General features: G+C 37.1%; 1 protein-coding gene across 1 annotated transcript in view; it reads left to right on the top strand.

Annotated features, from left to right (window-relative positions):
* The window catches only part of MMS22L (MMS22 like, DNA repair protein), a 98523-nt gene that overhangs the window by 12376 nt on the left and 64951 nt on the right, over positions 1 to 21196 (top strand). The window contains exons 7-12 of the mRNA XM_019471052.1: positions 1353 to 1483; positions 5441 to 5554; positions 7224 to 7403; positions 13434 to 13496; positions 19923 to 20042; positions 20442 to 20668. Of these exons, the coding sequence (XP_019326597.1) occupies positions 1353 to 1483; positions 5441 to 5554; positions 7224 to 7403; positions 13434 to 13496; positions 19923 to 20042; positions 20442 to 20668 (835 nt within the window). The remainder of the gene's footprint in view (positions 1 to 1352; positions 1484 to 5440; positions 5555 to 7223; positions 7404 to 13433; positions 13497 to 19922; positions 20043 to 20441; positions 20669 to 21196) is intronic.

Raw genomic sequence — 21196 nt, 5'->3', positions numbered from 1 at the left:
AAAGAAAGCTGTTCATAGAAGCTAGATAAAAAAGGTCATAGAATGCAATTGAAGAACCCAACTTCAAAGTAGTTCATTTTTCTGAAGAAGAATTGTTAAAATACAGAAGAGAACTTTATTTGCTTTGTGAGAATTATGTTGTCCATGTCCATGCTAGCAAAATAGAAGAAAATTACCAATATAAGTTCCATATAGGAATTGCAAAAGTTGGAGTAACGTTAAGGTCTAGCAAGAATGCACTATATGTTTAGCCCAGGTAACTGGTACTGAATGTGAACTCTTGGATTAGCTTTCACCTGCTCTGAGTGCAGTCACAACGCAGCCTTGCTCGGATTAATGCATCTTCACTGTTTCTGCATGACTGTGTTACTGGATAATGTGTGGGTTGGCTGTTTGTTCTATAATTCTAAGTTTCTTTTATGATCCATTGTGGGATAACCTGTTTTCCTTTTTTGGGGCCTTTTGGAGAAAGGATGGGAAAACTGTTAGAGGCAATTTATTGTCCAGAATTCTATATTTATTTCTAGATAAAGTTCTAAGTAATAATGCAGTAATCCATTTTCATAAGAGAAAGCTTGTGCTTTTTAACAACAAAATTTACTAGTCAAGACAGTAGTATCTCTGCATATATTATCTTGTCTTGTATTCTTATGTGCCTTGTAGAATTTCTTAGGTTCTCATCTCATTCTGTAAATTACGCTGAGTAGAAACTTCACACTGCTGAGACCAATGGCAGGATAGTGGGTTCAGGGCCTCACCCTGCATTTCCAAGAATAAAATACAGGCTCGTTCTACATATCTTCTGTTCCACTCATGTCAGGGGAGTTGTACTGTTGAAAAGCTTGTGGAATAAGATCTTACAGTCTCTTAACTTTACCATTTTATCTGTGTTAATGTCTACAAATGCTCAAGTTGGAATATGATTATGCCAGCTTTTTACATCAACACATCCAAAGGAAAGTGTTAGACCTCTCCAGAATTGTTTGTCATCAACTTGCATATCTGCAAAACATGTCATGATTTCAGAACATGCGCACTGGCATGTGACAAAGAGGAACTTGCAGATAAATAAATCTTTATTCCACTGCAAAAACTGTGCCAATAAAAGGCTGTAAAGTGCCAAACTATTTTACTGTCAACCAGAATAATACCAGAACTCAGTGTAATAATGAAGGGACTAGCTTGAACTTAGAATGGATGAACTTTTCAAAATGAGTCTGCAAATTAAAATTACATACAGCTCAACAGACTAATTCTAAAATATATAGAATAGAAAAAAAAATCCCTATCTGTCTTGTATTCCTACAGCCAAACCCAGGACTAAATAGGTCTAATTTTCTTTTGTGTTTTAGGACAAGTTGTATATGCTAACCATTTCATAAACCTAACCGGAGAGAATTTAACCAGTATCAGTTTATTTGAAACACACTGTGGAAATCTCATATCTGATTTAATAAGCTTGTCCATCAACAAGTATATAAAGGTAACTTTTTTTTCTTTATATAGGACACGGGCGGTTAGATGCTTGTATTGGGAACCATATGAAGTAGATATTGCACCAATGCATAGATGACTTCTTACTGCTAAGTTTTAAATGTTATGTATGGCTTTATATCTCCATGTTTTAAAGAGTGTTATTTGTTAGGAGCTCAAATTGTGTTATATTTATTCATGACCATCTGGTAGTTGAATGAGAGAGTAATATTGAAATGCACTGTGTACAGAGCAGAAGTGAGTGCCACATTTCCTAAGTTCAGTGTTCCAGGTTTAATGCCAAACATGGCACAGTCTAAAAGGTTTAGAGCTATAAATGCAAAAAAAAAAAAAATCCTTTCGAACTCTCTCAACAGGAACAAAAAGAGAATAACTGTAATCCTGGCAGTAAGCTAACTGGACACTTACAGAATGTCGTATTACAGTTTATCGTTGCACTGCTCCTATTTCTGCAACCTCATCTTTCTGTTATAGCCCTTTTACGTTTGTCAAGGGAAAACTTGCCCTGCCCTGCCCTGCCCTGTCCTTCCCTTCCCTTCCCACAGTGTTTTTCTCACTTGTTTTGAGCACTCCAAAGTTAGAAAGTCATAATAGATCCATATAGCAGCTAGTAAAAGAGCTGTGTAATCTTTGACTGTGTCATTGTGAAACCTGCTTTAGATGGGCATGTGTGATCCATGAGCGCAGGACTGAACTCTGAGAATAAGTAGAAGTGACCGCCATATAATTTATGTTTTCCTAGTACAAAGACATGAAAAATGGAGTCCCCCTTCTTTCATATTACTGTTGGGGGGGAGGGTGGCTGTACTAGCATTTGATAACTGTTCTTTTAAACTATCTTTCTGTAGAGAACTCTGTTACCTTTTAAAATCAGTTTTGATCTATTAAATTATCGGATAATACTGCAACCTTCTCTGTTGTCAAAAGGCAAATAGATGAGAGTAATTTTTTTTAAAGGAAGATTCAAATAGTATTTGTTGACCATTGTGCTTGATGGTAGGCTTTGAAATGTCAGATGTTAAAATGACAGATTCATCCTACTTCCACGGAGCCACATTACAAAGAGGGAAGACTGTTTTGCCACCACTTTTTCTTCAGCTCTCCCTAGGCTTGGGCCACACAGCTTGAACTAGTTCTATTTGAGATTCATTTCTGAAGTAGAGCTTGCACTTGAGCTGGATAATGTCTCTTCAGCTGGTGCCTCCTCTAGTATGCATTCATTGCTATAATCCAGTAATGGAAATAACATCCCTTAAAAATGTTGAAAACACAACTGATACTCATAATAGATGACACTGTCAGCTCATCACTAAAACATGTCATTAAGCTTTTGGCTGAGAATATTCAGAAGTGCAGCTCCTAACATTTGTGGGTATCCTTGGAAGGAGGGACATAAACTCTAATCCTCCAGACTTGTATTTTCAGATTTGTTTCTTAGGCAGCTCTGGTATCAAGAAGCTTGACTTGCATCATGTACTGAACCCATTGTGCTCTGAGATACGTTTGGCAGAGAAATATATAACCCTGGGTATCTTTCTGTTTTCAGCAGCACATCTCTGGCACCAGAGCTCTATTGTCCCAACAGTATCACAATTTGAGTTTATAACCATTCTTACCAAGATACTGAACTCAGGATGTTGCAAGAGGAAATCCAGACTGTCTCTGAAGAAAACAATGTTACCCTTAGTCTAACCAGTATCTGTATGGTGTCTTGCTTTGACACTACTAGCCAAACTCTATCCTGGATGGATACTGCACATCTCCTGCAGAAGCAATCATGCTATCTTGTAGAAGAGCACAGTAGTAGATGCAAGTAGTAGATGAAGAAACCTAGTTGCTGCAACAACTGGTACTCCATGTAAAAGGCTTGAAATCTCACTTGTAAGATAGTCTGTGTACCTAATACTTCCATAAAATCCTCCAGTGTTACAGTGCATCTGTAATAAGTACACTGCTCCCTTCTGAGGGATCTGTTTTGCTCTTTGGTGATGAGTCATAACGAGAATATTTTTGAGGCACTTCAGTTTTGGGAAGTTAGTTAAGTAATGAATTTTTCAATAGACTTTAGTGGTCACACTGATGTTTGTTCTCAAGATAGTATTTACATAAGATTAATTCAGGTTGTTGAGAGATTCCCATAACAGATCTTTAACTAAAAGCGTGAGGAGGCATAGGCACATGAAAAACTCTGAACAGCATATGTGGAATGTGAATAATAGAATTATTTTAAATATTTCAGTCTTGACCTCATCATGTTCTTAAATCAATTGTCAGGGTCCACCCAGCAATTTCATAGGGTAAGCAGGGTTCTTTATAGAGAGAGAAAAACAAATTATGTGTCGCACTTTTATAAATAAATATAAATTCATATTTATAAGTAAATGTTCAGTATTTAAACCTGCTTTGGAACTGTATGAAGTAGTTGTAAAGGTATTATTCTAAAGGGGGATGATAAATAAAAAGTCTGTATCCTTATAGAATATTATACAGATTTGAAACTATTGGTGATATACTTGTTCTCCTAATTGTGAGAGTGTGGTTTTTAGTCATTCACTCCCACTTCTGTAATGTCTCTTTCACACAGCTACTGCTGTCACTGGCATTGTGTATTTTGATATAATTTTTGATTTACACAATTAGGTTTCCAAATTCAGAAATGATTTTAAATACCAGTGTGATTCAAGAATAGTTGCGCATTAATGGGTCAGGAAGAGCGTGAGGGTATAAAAATTCAGGATTCACCTCATCAGATCTAGGTGTCTAGGAGTTAGTTGGCTAAGCTAGTCACCCTTGGTTCTTTTTATTGTCAGGGAAAGATAGCAACAGTTCTTTCTCCTGCAGTGAGTTAGATGAATTAGTCTCTCTAGGTGCCCATTCCCCTCTATTTGCTTTAGAGGGGTTTAGATTGATTATTTAAACTTGGACTACTCATTGTTTAGGGATAAATTGAGTATGAGCTGCTTTGTCTCGCCTCTTTTCTTTCCACATTTCTGCCATTGTGTCCTTGCTGAAGGTAGAATGTGCTGAATTATGCTATTTAAGCAAAGCTTTTCTCACTATTTTTACCACCTCTGAATACAGTTCAGTGGTTCATAGGTCCTAAGACAGAGTAAGTAAAGTTTTGACTATACTATGATTGTTTCAAATACAGTGCTGGTAGGTCTTAAAAACATTAAAGCGTACAGAGAATTTTTATGTATTTAGCACTTCCTTTTGCTGTTTTGCTTATTTTATTTCACAATTCAGGGAATGTAAAACTGAAAGATGAATCACAAGATGACTGCTTTGCATTTGAAATGCATCAGTCTGAGTGAATTTTGTTAAATATGGAATAGTAATCAAATAACGTACATGACTTGAAATATGCTGTTTTCTGCATATTAAAAGAATGCCTTGCAGTAAATTTACCGAAAAGCAGATTTTGTGAAACGTTGTGGGAACATTAACATCCTCATGCCAACAAAAACATATTCTACTAGCATTATGCCTAGTCATTAAGGATTTTTCAGTTAAAAATAACAACAATAATAGCTATTAAATCATTTGAAATCTTTTTCTTATCTTCCTAAGAACATCAAGAAAATCTAATCAATCATTTTCTCTTTTCCCTACTGTCAGGGAATGAATCAGTATTTATTGCAATTCCTTTTCATTTAGGCCCCAGAATCCCATTTTTATTTGATTAAATAATGTTTGAAAGTGGCTCAGAAGAAACTAAGAAATAGCACAACCTGTAACTTATGTAGAATTAGGGAATAGTGATTCTTGTATGAGAGAGATATTTTGGATGTTAATGAAATAATGCACTTCCCAATATGTAATTGTAGCTATATTATTTAAAAGCAAAACAACCCCACACAACCAAAACCAGAGAAAATATTGGTACATAAAATGCAATTCAAAAATAACACTTCTCTGAATAATTGTATTGCATATTCTCTTTCAGGTGAGACCTTCTGAGGCTCTTACTAGTCACCATTATCCCTGTACCTGCATTAAAGAATTATGGATTCTACTTATTCAGCTGCTGGACCACAGAAATAAAGGGTCTCACACAGAGGTAATGGAAGAATACTGTTACATATGCAGGCATGTTACATATGCAATACAGTCTCCAAATGTTCCCGGATTGCCATGAATGCACTAATTCACATACCTGATGATAGAACTGAACTTCATATTTGCTTTAGGAGGACTGCATGCTAACTGATGCTTTAGGCTGCCGTCTTCAATGTGCATCAAGTCCTGACTCTAGGTTTGCAATGTACTATTTGGTTATTACCTGATAAGGAGTGCTCCTTGTGCTAAGGAAGGCAAGGCAAAGGAACAGACTGTGAAAGTTGTATGGTAGAGCAAAAGAAAAGAAACCATCTTTACCCATTTTTAAAAAATTTTATTAATTTTTGCAATTTATGTATTATGTCATGCAGCGATTCATCTCCAGGCTTTAGAAACACAGGTACAGTCAGACCAGTGATCCATCTAGCCCATGTTTCTGTCTGATACCCATACCTTAACTACCTATACAAGAACAACCTGGTTTTTGTTTTTGAATCTTGTAGTTGCTGACTTCTTTTGATGCTCCCTTATACTTTTATTGGAAGACCCAATCACTACCTGTTCTCCTTCCTTATACCAATATGACTTTATATGCCTCTTTGGTTTTGGTTTTTTCCTGATATCTCCTACCTGCTGCCTTTTCTAGGCTGAAGAGTCTTACTGTATTCAGTCATTCTTTTTACAGGCGCCATTCTCTACCTGTGATCATCTTTGTCACCCTTCTCTGAACCTTTTTCCATACTACTACATCCTATTTTGAATAGCAGAGTACCAGGATTACATGCAGTATTCCAAGTATGGGTCAGGTGGCCATATGATTTTATACGTTGCATAATGATCTTTTCTATTTTTTTCTTTTCCTTTGCTAGTATTTTCTAGTGTTTTGATTTTTCTTTCTTGACTGCTGGTTAGAATTGAGCTGATGTTTCTCTGAATATTAAGAAGTGTCAAAATCCTTTGAAAGTTTTCTGAAATAATCTTTATAAAAACCAAAGCTGTCATCTGTGCAATGAGTACTGTTCACTTAGTACAGAATGAAGTACTTCACAGGAGAATGTTTGTACTGATAGCTATTTACTCACTAATGACAACAGATATAAACGTGGGCAACACAAGTGAGACTTTCTTAGTGTTAAGTGTTTGCACTAGCACTTTGAAGCATAAGTTAGGATCAGGACCCAGCTAAGGTGGGTGAAATACAGGTGCAAAGAAGTCCCAGAGAGTTTCTGTATAATTAGGGAAGATAGTCACAGGCTGTAAGAAGAAGTAATACTGTGGTATAGGCAGGGATCTGAGCCAAAGAGAATTAATCAGTTTGTCAGTGTTGGAACAGACTTGAAACAAAACAGGGAATTTGAACCTGTTTGCTGTCTTTCAGACTGATTCTTTACCATCTACTACTATATTCCTCTTGGTTAGGTTAGTCTGGCACTAAAAGTTTTTCAAAAATCTGTTATAAAAAGTCTTCATTCAAGAACTCTAATCTCTCTCGTGTGAGTGTTGGTGCACCATCCTGTCTGCAGATCGTCATTTCATCAGATTGTAATTTTGCCTGTAAAGTATCACACCATGTTCTTCCTTGTGACCAAAGCTTGTCCTTTCACATTGCTTTCTACTGGCATTTGAGAGAGGACATTCTAAAGTAAAATTTACTTTTGCATTTTCTACAGTGTTTCTGGAGCTTGGTGAACAAAACTCTAAAGAATATCTTTGAAAGGCCAAGTAGTTCTGAAAGGATGTCTGGTTTTGAAACAATTCAGTGTAAAGACCCATTGAGTTTTAGCTGGTGGATTATTACTCATCTGGCATCACTCTACCAGTTTGACCGTAATGGAAATCTAGATGAAAAGGTGGGTATGCTTTTTTCTAAGTACCTAAAAGTTGTTATAATTTATTTAGGTCTCTAACTTTGGTTATTTTTGTTGACAGAAAACAATTCATGTTGTAATACAGGAATTCTCAAACTCCTTAAAAAAAGGTCCTCTAAGGTTGGTGGTGTTACGGTATTCTTTGTAGAAGTCAGTAAACATTCCAGGAGCCCCTGATGTATTCATGTTATACATTAGATATTCAGTAGATTACTGTATTAAGGAAACTTAAAATATCCCAACTAGTTAGTAGCACATATACTTAATGACGTAGCATACGTTTTAAAACTGTCTGCCTGCAGCATAAATGCTTCACTGGGTTTGTTGTTTTAGGAACTGAACACGTTAGATGGTACCATATGAAATAACATAGTCAATGTTTGAGGTTTATAATTGTTAATGCCACTTTTTTTTTAAAGTGGTAGCTCTGCTCTGGATAAATTCCAGTCTGTCTAATTGCATTCCCTTTGCATCACAGCAATGGCATGATGAGGTGCATAGATATTTGTGTATACAGCTTAATTTTCTGTGTTGGTGTGGTACCAATAGACACTGTCTATAACTGTTGAATTCAAGCTTCAGTTTAGGAAGTTCTGGTACTAAGTTGCAAGACATTTGCTTTTAGAAGATGGCCTTAGGTTTTCCTACTGGCTAGAGCAGGCTAGTCCCCAATTAATCAGGTTCCTGTCTGTGAATCTCATTGTGAGGGACTTGACATTACCATGCATTCTGTAAGGGGCCTAGATGGGACCTGCACGTGCCATTCCTACACCTGTAAGACGTATGTAGGGCCATACTTGGTACTGATGCATCAAATTCCTTCATGGACCTCACTGCAGTTTTCTGCAGTTCTGGGGTCATGTAAACCCTGACCCTTCTTTCAGTCTTACTCTGAGATTCATTCTGCCTAGTTTTAAGTTTCTAATCATTAACTGGGAAGGAAATAGGCACTGGCTGACGAAATTCAACCATTTTGTGAGGTATGAAAGCTACCAATTTTTCTTAATTGATTATAGAGAGAGCTGACTAGAAGCCAAAGGGATAGCTGAAGACTCAGAAATCTAGGGGGCTGACTAGAAGCCAAAGGGATAGCTGAAGATGCAGAAATCTAGGGGTTTTTTTTGTCTGATGGTGTTTTTGGCACTAAGGAGAATCAGGTCATGCTATCTTCTGTCATCTGTCCTTCTGTTCTTTTATCTTTTGCCTCATTGTAGTTGTGTGTGTGGGGTTTTTTGTTTACATTTCAGCTGGATTGCTTATATTCCCTGGTTTGCCAAGCATCAGCTCTATATGGCTTCTTCCACAATTGGGCTTAATTGCCCTTTCTTGTGAAGTGTCTTTTATTATTTGTAATTTAATAGTGTGTATTAAAACTGGAAAGGTCCAACCCTTTTTCTATTAAAATCTTTACCATGATTTCCTGTCCTGACTTAGGACAAAAACCTTGAAACATGTTTGTGAACTGCAGATCTGTAAAGAGGGAAGAGTCTGATCACATCAGTTGATCAATTTGTTTTGATAACTTAAAATCCCCCCCTTCATCTTTAGATCTCTAAAAGCATTAGTATATAAACAGAGAAGGAATGAAAAATGTTGAACTTCTGTGAATGCTTTGAATCTGAAGTAAAATGAGACTTTTTAGTAAAAGTAAGAATTACTTTCATTGATTTTTATTTTGCAAATTCCCTGACTTGTCAAAAAAAAAAAAAAAAAAAGATAGGGAAGGTGTGGTAACTCAGTGCTTGAATACTTAGTTGAAAAACTCATGACCATTTCTGGTGACTAGAGGACTTCATGAATGTGGGATGCTTATGCTCCTGCTGCTTACGGGTTGACAGATCCTTTAGGATCCCATGGCAGGCTGCTCATTATCACGTGCTTCAGTCTTTTCTCATAATACCATGGCAAAATGAAGCAACTTCTTAAACATTCATAAAGTGTAAAATTGCAGACCACGTCTGATTGTTACACTGAAGGTTGTCTCAAGCTTCCCTTGCTTTTGCCCCATTAGTGGGGGAGGACTACAGTCCATAGTGCATTTCAGAGGGACATTGGGAAGACAGAATTACTACACTCCCTGCTTATTAGAGGAACTTAGATGGAGAGAAAAGGTTATTCCCAGGTTGAATACAGAAACCAGTGTGAAGCAGACATTTATCCTGGCTTTCTTATATTTTATGCCCTAATCAAAATGCAGTGATACTGTTTACTTTGATCATTGGGTTTTTTTCCTGTCTCTCATACTGATACATACTATGTATTTAGCCTCGTGAGAGATACTTTTTTGCCCCAGGCACTATATTATTTAAATAAGCCAAACAGATGTAGAATGGAAAAAAGGATTCCTGTTGTTCTTAAAGTAGGAATCTGAGATGCAGTGACAGGAAGTGACTTGCCCAAGATTAAATAGTATTTTTTCCTTAGAGCCCACCTGGGAGAAGAGAATTTCCAAGTCTTGATTTGTAAATCATGAGACCATCCTGTGCACGCTCCTCTTGATGTTTCCAGTAGTCTTTATTTTCAAACTGTTAGCTGTGCATCGTGTTTTTCTGAGCGTGCGTTTGTCCAGGGATCCCTGTTCTCTTAAGTGCCATGGGTGCTTACAAAAAATCTATCAGTAACAACAGTGGCTTTTCACACACCACAAGAATGTAATCTTCCATGGATAGTTGATGGTAACCATTTCTTTAGGTTGTCCAATCCCGAATTACAGCCTCAAACATTCTTTGAACATTATAAGATAAAATAGTCCGTGATACAAATTTGTGAAGTCAGTGGAATTGCATCAGGGCTCAATGTAGTCCTGTTTTGTTGGTTAAACATCTGATGCGATAGCTTCATGACACATGCTTTCTTTTAATTAACTGTGATCAGAGGTGGGAGGATGATGTGTCATAATGATGGTTATTCATGTGCTCTGTAGCAAAAATTGCCTCTAAGCCTATGTCATCTGTGGAAGATTTTCAATTTTTTAATGTGGTCTGCATGGCCTTGAGGTTATTATGAAAGCTTTTAAAATTCTAAATAGGTTTCAGACTTGCTTCTTTTTATTTTTTCCCCTTTAGCTCATATAATGTAATTTCAAATATGCAATGATTCATACATATTGAATATATATTTCATACACATGAAACCATTTTTTTAAACTAGAACATTTTGGCTAGGTTTCTTAGAGTCTATTCTGAAGGATGTACAGTACACGTCTCTTTCCATAACCCCCCATTCAGGTCCCACTTCACTCTTCTGAAAAGCAGGATTTGTACATTTAAGAACCAAATGGGACCTGATGAGAAAATTTGCTACTTCTGAACATTGCAGGGGTCAATTTCAATATACTGTGGGCTAGGGAAATATAGGCAGAATTACTTGGGGCTAAGAATTCTTGCCTTTGAATAGAATAATCTGAAATAACTACATGGCAAGACATGCAAACATGGACATCCAGCTGAGAAGCCTAGTATGGCTCTTCCAGGTAGTCAGCTGTTAGTCCTTGCAAAAGTTTCTTCCTGTGAACCCAGAGGGTCTCAGCTCAAGTTTTTGGTTTTAGCAGCACTTTTATGCACTGTAAGGTCTCCAGGTTCTGTTGATTTTAGGACTGTTTGTGGGTGGAGGGAAGATGTTGTAAGCCAGCAGGTTTGGAGTAAGTGATGTAGATTCTTATGTATTCTCTGACAAGGATGGATTGTAAATTGCAATATTGCCATGCCATATTGCCAGTGTAGCAGGGAATACTGTTAGGATGTAAATTTAGTGGGATTTGAATGAAACAAGCCTGTTAAAAGATAGAGACAACTGAGGCTAAAAAAAAGAGTGCAGCAGGTGGTTGGTGTCATTCTTTCCTGAGTTTGGGCTGAACCTGGGTGCACTCTTGTAATCAATTCCAGCTGGTGTCAGGAGTTTGCCCTAGATTACTCCAGGATCTTGTAAGGTGATCTGCATACTGCAGATGAGCTGGAACTTTGGCAATAAACACCTTTTGTATAAATCATGTGTCCTTGGACTATGGGAGTGCTAAAAGCATGTTCTGAGCAGGCTGATCCAGACATTCAGTAGTCTCATAGCCACTTAGCATGACTCTCTAATATCTACTCATCTCTGATAAATCTGGCTTTTGAGCAGTTGATTAGCTTTACTTGGAGTCTGCAGTAGGACCATGCCAGTGTGTAGCTATTCACATAACATCAAGCTCTAAAATACAGCAGTCAAAATAAAAATCTGATGGAAATACTAGCCAGAACTGTCTGGGAATGCTGATTGCGCACTTCCTGGGTTTTACTCATTATTGAAGTGCTGCCTTTACTCCTTGGCTACTTGTTGGTGCAGTGGCCTCTCCTTCTGACAGGATGCTAGCTCTGGTTTCATAATGCAAAGGCTTTGGCATCAATAACAGCTTAAGAAGTCCTGTTTACCACCCTAGGCATGATATGCCCTCTGCTGTTCTGGCACAATTATTTGTGTCCCTATTCTATGACCTAGGTCAGGCCCTCCTCCCTTTTTCATTCTTTCTTTCTCTCCTAAAGCTCTGGGTTGGTTCACTGATCTGGTTCACACTGTGTCCCCACAAACAGAAATACCAGAACAACTGAGCAGTGGCACGCTACAGCTGTGAGGGCAGGAAGAGCAGCTGGCAGCATGAGGAAAAGCAGTGGGAACCCCTTAATTGATACTGCTCAAGTTCCTGAATCGTGAAATTACAGCTTTAGTGTAACTTTCTGCAAATCTGTCCTTTCGTTCATACTTGTTCCATAAACAGTCTACAGACTGCGACTTGCTACCGTTGGCAATCTTTCAGAATTCTCATTTTCTTGTTGTGCAAAAATGTAAAGCCACCAAGTAGTCAAATTGTGTTACGTAAGTATTAGTGCATCTTTAAAAAAGAGTTCATCTTTAAAATTCTCTTGGTACTCTCTGGAGTTCTGTGTGGAATTGTCACCAAGTCACAGCATTAAGTAGTGTAGTCAGTAGCAGAGGAGGATGGAGCATGATGATGTCGCTGCTGGAAAGTAGTTATATTTCAATTGCCAAAGCATAAGATGCTCTTTATTGTAAGCTCTCTACAGACTTTTAAAGGACAGATATCTGCAGAATGATTTACAAGGCTTAACAGTTGTGATAGTGGAGGGAATGAGCAAGGCAGGACAACGATGAAAGTACTATGTTCACACATCTAGTCATCTACACAAGCTATATACATAGCTGAGTGTAACAGATTAGTTTTGGACCTCCTACAATTGTAAGTACGTTGGCTTGGTTGCCTTTTATTTTTTTCCTGGGAAATAGCCTTAGTTGCAAAACCTTATACCCTTTTCTTTCCCACTTTGCCTAAATAGATTTTTTTCCTCTTCCTTTTTAATATACTTTGCCATGCAACTCTTACTTCACTAGCATGGTCTAGTTCATTCAAGTGGATAGTTATCTGTCTTCCCAAGCTTAAGAATATGAATTATGGACCATATTTGACCTACCCTGTATCTTTTTCTGTCTATATAGGCCATTACTATGTGGCCAATTCCTTACTGAATTGGGCAAAACAATCCTTAATGTTTGGCCTGGGAAAAATGAGTTAGAAGTGGGGAGTTTTTTTACTGAAAAGGAAAAAACAAGAGAAGGTGAGATTGTGCATTTTCCTCCTTCTTACCCCTTATATCTTCCTTTTTACAGAATGTTAAAGAACGAAATTGTAAGACATACTGCTTGTACTAATCAAAAATGCCTGAAGGTTTTGCTTCTTTACTAAAAGTGAAGGTTGGGATTGCAAATGAGTCACTTAAACCAGTTTAAATTGCATACTCTTTATTTTCAGCTCTTTATTTGTTTTTGAGGCCTAATTTTTAAGACAGATATCAATTACATTCATAAAACAAAAAAGCTGTTTTCAGTGATGACTATAATACGCTGTCATGAAATGAAATATTTCTGGAAATCTCTTGCCTGCTTATTTTCATGTTATTACAGAATGATTCCTGTGAGAAATACAAATGCTATTTCATGCTGATAATCATTATTTTTCAGAAACAGAAGGAATCCAATTGGAAATTTGTGGAAGAACTCCTTAAAAAATCCACTGATGCTCAAGTAAGTGTGTAAAGGAAGAAATAATGAACAAGTAAAGTGTCAAGGATGCTTTCAGGAAAAGACAGTGCATGAAACAAAGTCCAACTAACAAGTGTATTTTTGGAATTCTAGTGTTTTTATCACAGGTAAATGAACATCCTTGACGTAGCTGAACTATGGCAGTATACAGTTCCCTCCTTGTTAGCAGTTACACTTGCTTTAAAGCAGTTGTGCTTGATGCTAAATTGTCAGATAAAGGAAGAAGATAATTATCTTGGAAGGGTAGGTATATGGCTACTCAGACAAGATGTATTCAGAATAAGAACTGGATGCTTAGAAAATGTAAACCAGATACTGAATGTAAGGATATCAAGTTGAGGAGACATGATGAGGGAGATAGTCAGTTGCATTGAAAATTCAGCTATATCCTCATCACAGCAGGAAGGTGACTTGCCTTGCTGAGCAATTTGTCTTACAGGCTTGAATCAAACTCTTACTGATAAGGTTCTAGTTTCTGAGCACTCATTTCATACCTTATCATTTTTCTTTCTGCAGAACTGTTAATGCAATGCTTCATGGCCCAGAGGTCAGAATTGACCTCCTTTTAAAATGCTTTTAAATATGCTGTTCACCACATTTTTAAATATGTTATGTAGCAGCTCTGTAAATTTGTTCTGAAGTTGCATGGTACAAATTGCAAATGCTGTATCAGCAACACCTATAAAAATAATTTCTTTAATTTGTGTATGCTTAAGACGAGAATAAACATGTTTATTTTTGTATTTGGTCTCAGATGAAATAAAAAAAAAATCCTGCAAAGTTCTGTTGTTGAAAGCAGAAGAGGAATCAGTTCTCTTTTTTATTATTTGCGCCTTGCTCATGCAGTAGCAACAGCTATGGTTGAAGCTGGAGTATGGAACAATACTTGTTAACTACAGTTAAAAAAAAAATCCTGCAAAGTTCTGTTGTTGAAAGCAGAAGAGGAATCAGTTCTCTTTTATTATTACTGCCTTGCTCATGCAGTAGCAACAGCTATGGTTGAAGCTGGAGTATGGAACAATACTTGTTACAACTACAGTTTTTACAAAGATATTTGTAGTTGTTAGGATAGTTGAAACAATAGATAGGGTATTAAAAAGTTGAAAAATCATGCTATACATAAACTCTAACATTGGATATTGTAGTCTTTCAGCTTAAAAGGTTAACTCTTTTTGAATGATTTCACAGTATGTAACTGAATACGTATACTGTGCATATATATTAAAACTACAGTAATGACATCACTTATTGGATACTTACCATTCTGTGTGAGAAACTGGTGAGATTTAGATGAGATAAGAGGCATAAAAACTGTGAGTAGCTTATTAGCCACCTTCCTGTGTTGCATCTTCTGTATGTTGGCAACCTGAGAAATAGTAAAAGGACACTTGTAGTTATGTTTTTCTTCAAAATATGCCTCTTTTCTTGTGAATGCTTATTGTTTTGAATAAAGATTACTCAAGTCGAATATACGTAAAATTTACAGCTTTTTGATGCTTCTATTAAACAAGTATTGAATTGTAGACAGTTTAGAAAGGCAGCTAGGTGGCCAAGTTCAGAAGATTTGAATAATGAGTCAATCATGACACAGTAATAAGAGGCAAATATCTGTTTTAATTTCCAAAGGCAACCACTGTTGGAATTACAACAAACCCTCATTTGCCAAGTATATGTTTGCAACTATTACTAAAGAGCCATCTAGTTTATTTCCTTTTTTTTTTTGTTCATTGTTTTTTTTCTTGCATTATGGAGTTAGCTGCTTGTAGGAAATGGTCCTTGGAGAGCATTAGTCCCTATATGTGCATGCACAAGTACATGTAGGTACTTTTATTAAAAAATGCATCCTGCTTCCTATCCCTGCACACCAGCCTTCTTGACAGTGTCTAGGAAGGAGATTTTCTTTTACCAGTAGACATGTCCATTTCCTCTGTTGATCTGTCAGCTTCATGTGGCCACTCTTACCTTTTATCTTATCCTTTTGTATCTCTGAAGTATCTGCTGAGTGATTATTTTTTGAGACCAGAAAATGCAGGAATGAGAAGCACAATGAGATATCAAGAAGTCAATAATGAAATGGAACATGGAGAAGCAGGAAAAAGCAAAAGGGAGAATAGTGCTCTTTGAATGAACAACAGGACGGTATTGATGATACTGCCCACTACCACTTGACTTGAGTTTGTTAGTAAATCCTACCTGAGCCATCCTTTTCAGCATATGCCCTCTGTTATCTATACTAGAGATGCACAGTCATAGCTGTGCAAGATAAGTTAGAAGAAATGATAGTGTCGAATCACTCATTTGCAAGAGAGGGCAGGAACTGGTGGTTAGAAACTCAATTTTTAAGTATATGGGAGCTTAAAAACTAATCATGTTTAGTACGTGGTAAGTCCATCAACCTCATAATCCACTTGTACTTGTTGCTCCCTAACTTCAAAAGCTTGTAGACTATACGTGTTCAGGAGGAGAATGGGAATATACAAAGGACGCGGGGGAAATGGAGATGCAACCAAGTATGCATAGTTTTTTGTGTTCAAAAGCATCTGAAAAAGGTGCAGGTCATACATCTGTAATGTAAATTGATAATCTCTCTCCTACCAGTAACTGTTAATTTCTCTTCATGTGAGCTTCAATTTCTATGTTCTGAAAAAATTATTTAATAGGCATTGTTGCAGACATGGATTTTTGAGGGTAAGGGAGCGTCATGAAAGTAGAGAAAAGAATGGTCACCTTTGATGATGAAACAGCAGAAGCTGGAGTTAGCTTTAACATCCTTAGGACAGCTAAGTATTGGGATGCAAAAATGACTAACGAGTGTTAAGCCTGCAGCATTTTGGTAGTTTCAGTAAAACTGTTGAGTTTAGTGATCCCCAGCACAGAGAGGGCAGCCCTCATGCGGGTAGCAGAGAGCCTGAGTCACCTCCATGCAGCATATGCCTGATTTTGGGGGTGATACAGACTTCCTGAGGAAGGTGTCCCATGTCCAGGTGAACGTGGCAGAGGGGTGCTGCAGTGCCCTGTCTCCAGGTAGGAACTCCTTCTTTATAAGGTTATAGTCAGCCTGCTTCTGAGCAAGGAAAAGATGTGAAAGTGCTGTTCAGGTTAGGGGACCAATGGAGATGGGTGGCAAAAATACTGTATTTGTGAGCTGTAAATAAAGATAGGAGCAATAATGGATACCTGGGCAAGTGTAGAGTGCTGCTTCCTTGGATATATCCTTTCAGCTTCAGGTGACAGACTGAGTTTGTCAGCCAGAAACTGCTCTCCTTTTTATAATTCTTGATGGATAGAGTTGAAGACAATTGCTCATGTGAAAGATCTCCCATCTGTATCACAAAAAAAGGACCTTTATGGGGAAACTAGTTACATGAGGTATTCCCTACTTCTGTTGTAATTTGGATTTCTGTTACTGGGCTAATGACCCATTTGTACCACAAAATGAAAATTGTTGTACTAGGAATATGAACATATGTGTATTTGTATACTAGGCAACATCAAACTGACTAAATTTATGGATTGACAGTATAAGATGAATCTGTATTTACAAAGTTTTATTGTAAGTGAGAATCAAAAGCTTTTTTGTTCATAAGAACTAATAGCAGTCTGTCTTATTAGCCTTCTCTCATTTTAGGAAATAAATGCTTCATGTTGTTTTATTTCTGCCTCAATTTTGTTATACCTTCACTATGGTTTTTGTTTAATTCTACTCTAAAAGAGATACAGAAGTATTTGTTGGAGTTCTAGGAAACCAATTTTGTTACTACAGTAGGAGGTCATAAGAGAAAAATGTTGTGTTTAGATAGTACTATCATTTTGATAGTATCTGGTGTTCCTCCCTTCTGCGATAAATTAAAAGCTGACTACCTCAAGAGTTCTGATAGTACTTCCAGCAGTGCAAGAGACCATTTTAAGCAAAAGAGCAATGAGAGAATCCATTAATCCCAGGGATATTTGAAGTCTGGAGAACTCTTTCATATTAAATTTGAGATAAAGCCTTCAGTACTATCTTGGTTTTGGAAACTGTTCTAAAACTATTGTCAGATGGATAAATAATGGTTGAAATTGAAGCTGCTCACAGTACCATGTTTATTGTTGAATTAATTTGACTGAAGCAGTCATTGTTTGTTGAATTAGATCCTAAACATAATCCTATGCACAAACTACAGCTTTAAGACTAAGCATTCTTTTTCTAAAGGGTGTGTGTTTTGGTTTGGGGTTGGTTTGGTGGTTTGGGTTTGTTTGGTTTTTTTTACATCTTTCATAACTGGGTAGATCTCTCTAGAGAAATAGATATGTTCAGCTGCCATTTTTTTGTTTTATATTAAGACTCTTGCTTTTATTCATAAACAAAATAGCAGCTGTTGAAAATGGCTGCAGTTCTGTCCCTTGTTTTTTTTGTGCAAGATTGTTATTTTGGGAAGAAAACTGATAGTTACAGTTATGTCATATAATAAAAATGCCTACAAATGAAAGGTGATACTCAAGTATTGTTTTTATATATTTGAACTATTATTCTGTACATCTTTTAATGAGTCTCTCGAAGAGTTTCTTTTCTATTTCAGTGTTTTTCTTATGTTGTTAAACATGTCTTGAATATATAATTTTCTATGACAACTGAAAATGCCTTTTCAATATTCAAGTTGTTTTAGAAATATACCACTTTAGAAGCCATATGCCCTACATTAATTGTTCATGAGAAGAGAAGGCAGACATGATTAGAAGTTATTGTAGATGATTGGTGTAATTGTTTACAGTGTTCTGATAAAGTGTAGCAAATAATGTTTTACACGTGAATGTATAGCCAGGTAGAGATAAGTTAATGAGTTATAATTCCTTTGTGTAGCATTGAAAACGGGGGAAAAAAAGGCAGCTCTAAGACATAGTAAGCCATAAGAAGTAGCATTGTGGGCAAGACAGAAGTCCTGCTTTTCCAGTAACAGGTACTTAATGAAAGACTATTTTAAAACAACAACAAACAAAGAAACAACCCCCCAAACAAACCAAAAAAAACCCCAACAAAACCCAACACAACCTAATGCTATCTTTTCCCATCACCTGGTATCAGTGATATTTATTTTTATTTTTTTTTTTTTATTTAAGCATTGTCTGAACTGGGTGAGCTTGGGACATAATTCAGGACCTAGCACTGTAATTGGAACTGAAGGGGATAACTTCCCAATAGTTATCTAAGGCATGGTTTCCTTCATTCCTCTTCCTGGGGCTATGATTTTGAGTCGTAAAACTCATCCTGTATCTTTTTTATATTTCTTACCCCTTTTATTCCTCTTTAGCTTATTTTATGCTGTTAGAAATTCCAGGCCTGTATAGTGTTTAGATGTATTTGAAAGCTAGAAGTAGGTCAGGGGTTTCTCTTGTCACAGAACAAGTTCGCTGCTATCCCAGAGATGTGTTAGACTTACATGTGTAAAAGCCTTCCCTTAAGACAACTACACACAAGCTGGTCCACTAAACCACTTCTATAGTCAGTGGAGACAATAAAGCCCTTCCAGGGCTTATCATCCTATACTTATCATCCTAAAGTAGGTGTCTAAAACAGGCTGGATTAAACATGTGATTTCAGTCTGAGCACAGAGCTCCTAATATCCTAGCTCCGATGCAAGTCCAGTTTTGCTGACATCAAAAGCTGGATGAGATGAATCCCACTCTCAGTATCCCACAGTTACAACCTGAATGCTTCACTCTGTTCAAATTGTTTGGAATTTCCTGTTTTCTTTCCTATGAGCCTTTTTCCTTTTGTGTGCAAAATTTGGAACCAATGAATTCGAAAAGTGGTGTGGGAAGTTTTTTGTCTTCCCCCCCCAGTATTCAGAGACTTACTTGTCCTTGATTTAGAGTTGTCTGGGATGTTAGCAGTATAGCCATGTTGCAGAGATTTGAGAAGGAACATGATTCAGAAAGAAAAGATCCTCCTGTTTGCAATATTATAAAGAAAAACATCCGCTCTCAGACAGTTGCGCCTTCCCTCTGTATCGGTGGTGAATGAGATTTCCTTTGGACTTAGGTGACAGAAGGGCTTAAGCGTTCAGCTGACTCATGCATTCAGTATAGCTAATGCCCCATTTACTGTTTTGTGAGGTTCTGTACCATGCAGTCATGTTTCAACTTAGGCGCACAATATTGAGTTGGCTGTTATCTTAATGTGTCTACAACTCCGTGGACGCCTGCAATGGTGCATGATGAACTATTATATTGGCTGGATTGCAGGATGCAATTGTCAGCTTTTATCTTCTAGTTCATTGCTCGTATTAGCAGATTAATTTACTCAACATTATATAATTAAAAATAATTTTTATATTAGGAAATTATTCTTAATAGTCTGGTAGTATTGGGTTTACGTGTAGACAAGGCGATGCTCCCCTCCTACAATAAACTTTTTATTCCCTTTTCAAGGCTGGTGTATTAGAGGAACACTTACGAATGCATCTTCAGTGCTGTTTGACTTTGTGTAGTTTCTGGGACTTGAACCTATCTATTGTCACCATACTCTGGGATTATTACAGCAAGAACCTGGTAAGTAGATGAATATAGAAAAATGTAGAATTGCATGTGGACGGTCCTCGATTTTTAGCAATTAATTCTGATTCTTGTCTAGCCAAACTTGATTGCTATGCTTTTGTAAAACTGACTAGTCAATGGCAGTATCCCTAAATTTGCTATATTTATTTAAGAAATCATGGTTAAATGTATGTCATGGTCCATTACGTTATGTCACAATAGAATGAATTATAATATATTTTTACTCTTATTTTTCATCAGGACTACTGATTTTAAGATCTTGTAGAAACACTTTGCACATAGTTACAATGCATTTTTAATTTTTGAGTTGCGGTAGGAACATGCCCTTTTATTGCATCTTATTAACATTTATTGTTACTTACCATCTTTTCTGGTTTCGTTTATTCTTTTTAGAACAGTTGCTTTACTGTTCCTTGGCTTGGTCTGAAGGGTCTGGCAAATGTTAGTAAAACTTCTTTGTCAATGCTTGAGTTGGTGAAAAGTTGCTGTTGTGAACAGCAGATCCCCGCCCTGTACAACTCCAGCAACAGTTACTTCATTTTTCTCAGCATTTTGGCACGGATGATGAAAGAAGAGACAGGGAACAGTGGCGTGCATCCTTGGAAACAAATTAAAGGACGGTATGGCTACTATTTAGTTTGTCTCATGTTGTAAGAGGTCTAGTCAGTCAGACTGTATGGCCCTTCCAGCCACACACCAAAACAAGAGGGGGTACTGTGCTCATGAGAAAGTAAAGGGGATGAGTGATCCAGCGTGATTCATAATTTGAAGAAGGTAGTTGTTCCCTGAAGTTTCTGTTGCCAGCTGAGGCTGTGACAGGGTTCCAGAGCTGGGTACAAGAATCACCTTGGCATCCATAGCCTGTGATGATTTACTTTGTCCCACAGGCCAGGAATTTGGTATACTGGCAACCTATGCAGTGGTACAACCCTATTGCCAGACAGGTAGTGTAGTTAAAGCACAGAAATTCTGTCTGAGCTGCGTGTAAGCCATGTGTTGTCCAAGAACATGCATACTGGCTCTTGCTAGGCCTGCAATTTCATTTAGATTTCCATTTTCTTTTTCATGGTTTCCAAAATTTCTCGCAATGTTTTTTTTCGTGAGGGTTTTAATTTTTCATTTAATTTTGAAACATATTAATTAAGAGG

This window comes from Aptenodytes forsteri, unplaced genomic scaffold (assembly GCF_000699145.1).
Source record: "Aptenodytes forsteri isolate BGI_AS27 unplaced genomic scaffold, ASM69914v1 Scaffold384, whole genome shotgun sequence".
Taxonomy (NCBI): Eukaryota; Metazoa; Chordata; class Aves; order Sphenisciformes; family Spheniscidae; genus Aptenodytes; species Aptenodytes forsteri.
The sequence above is the reverse complement of the archived record's forward strand: the minus strand, read 5'-3'. Positions and strand labels throughout refer to the sequence as shown.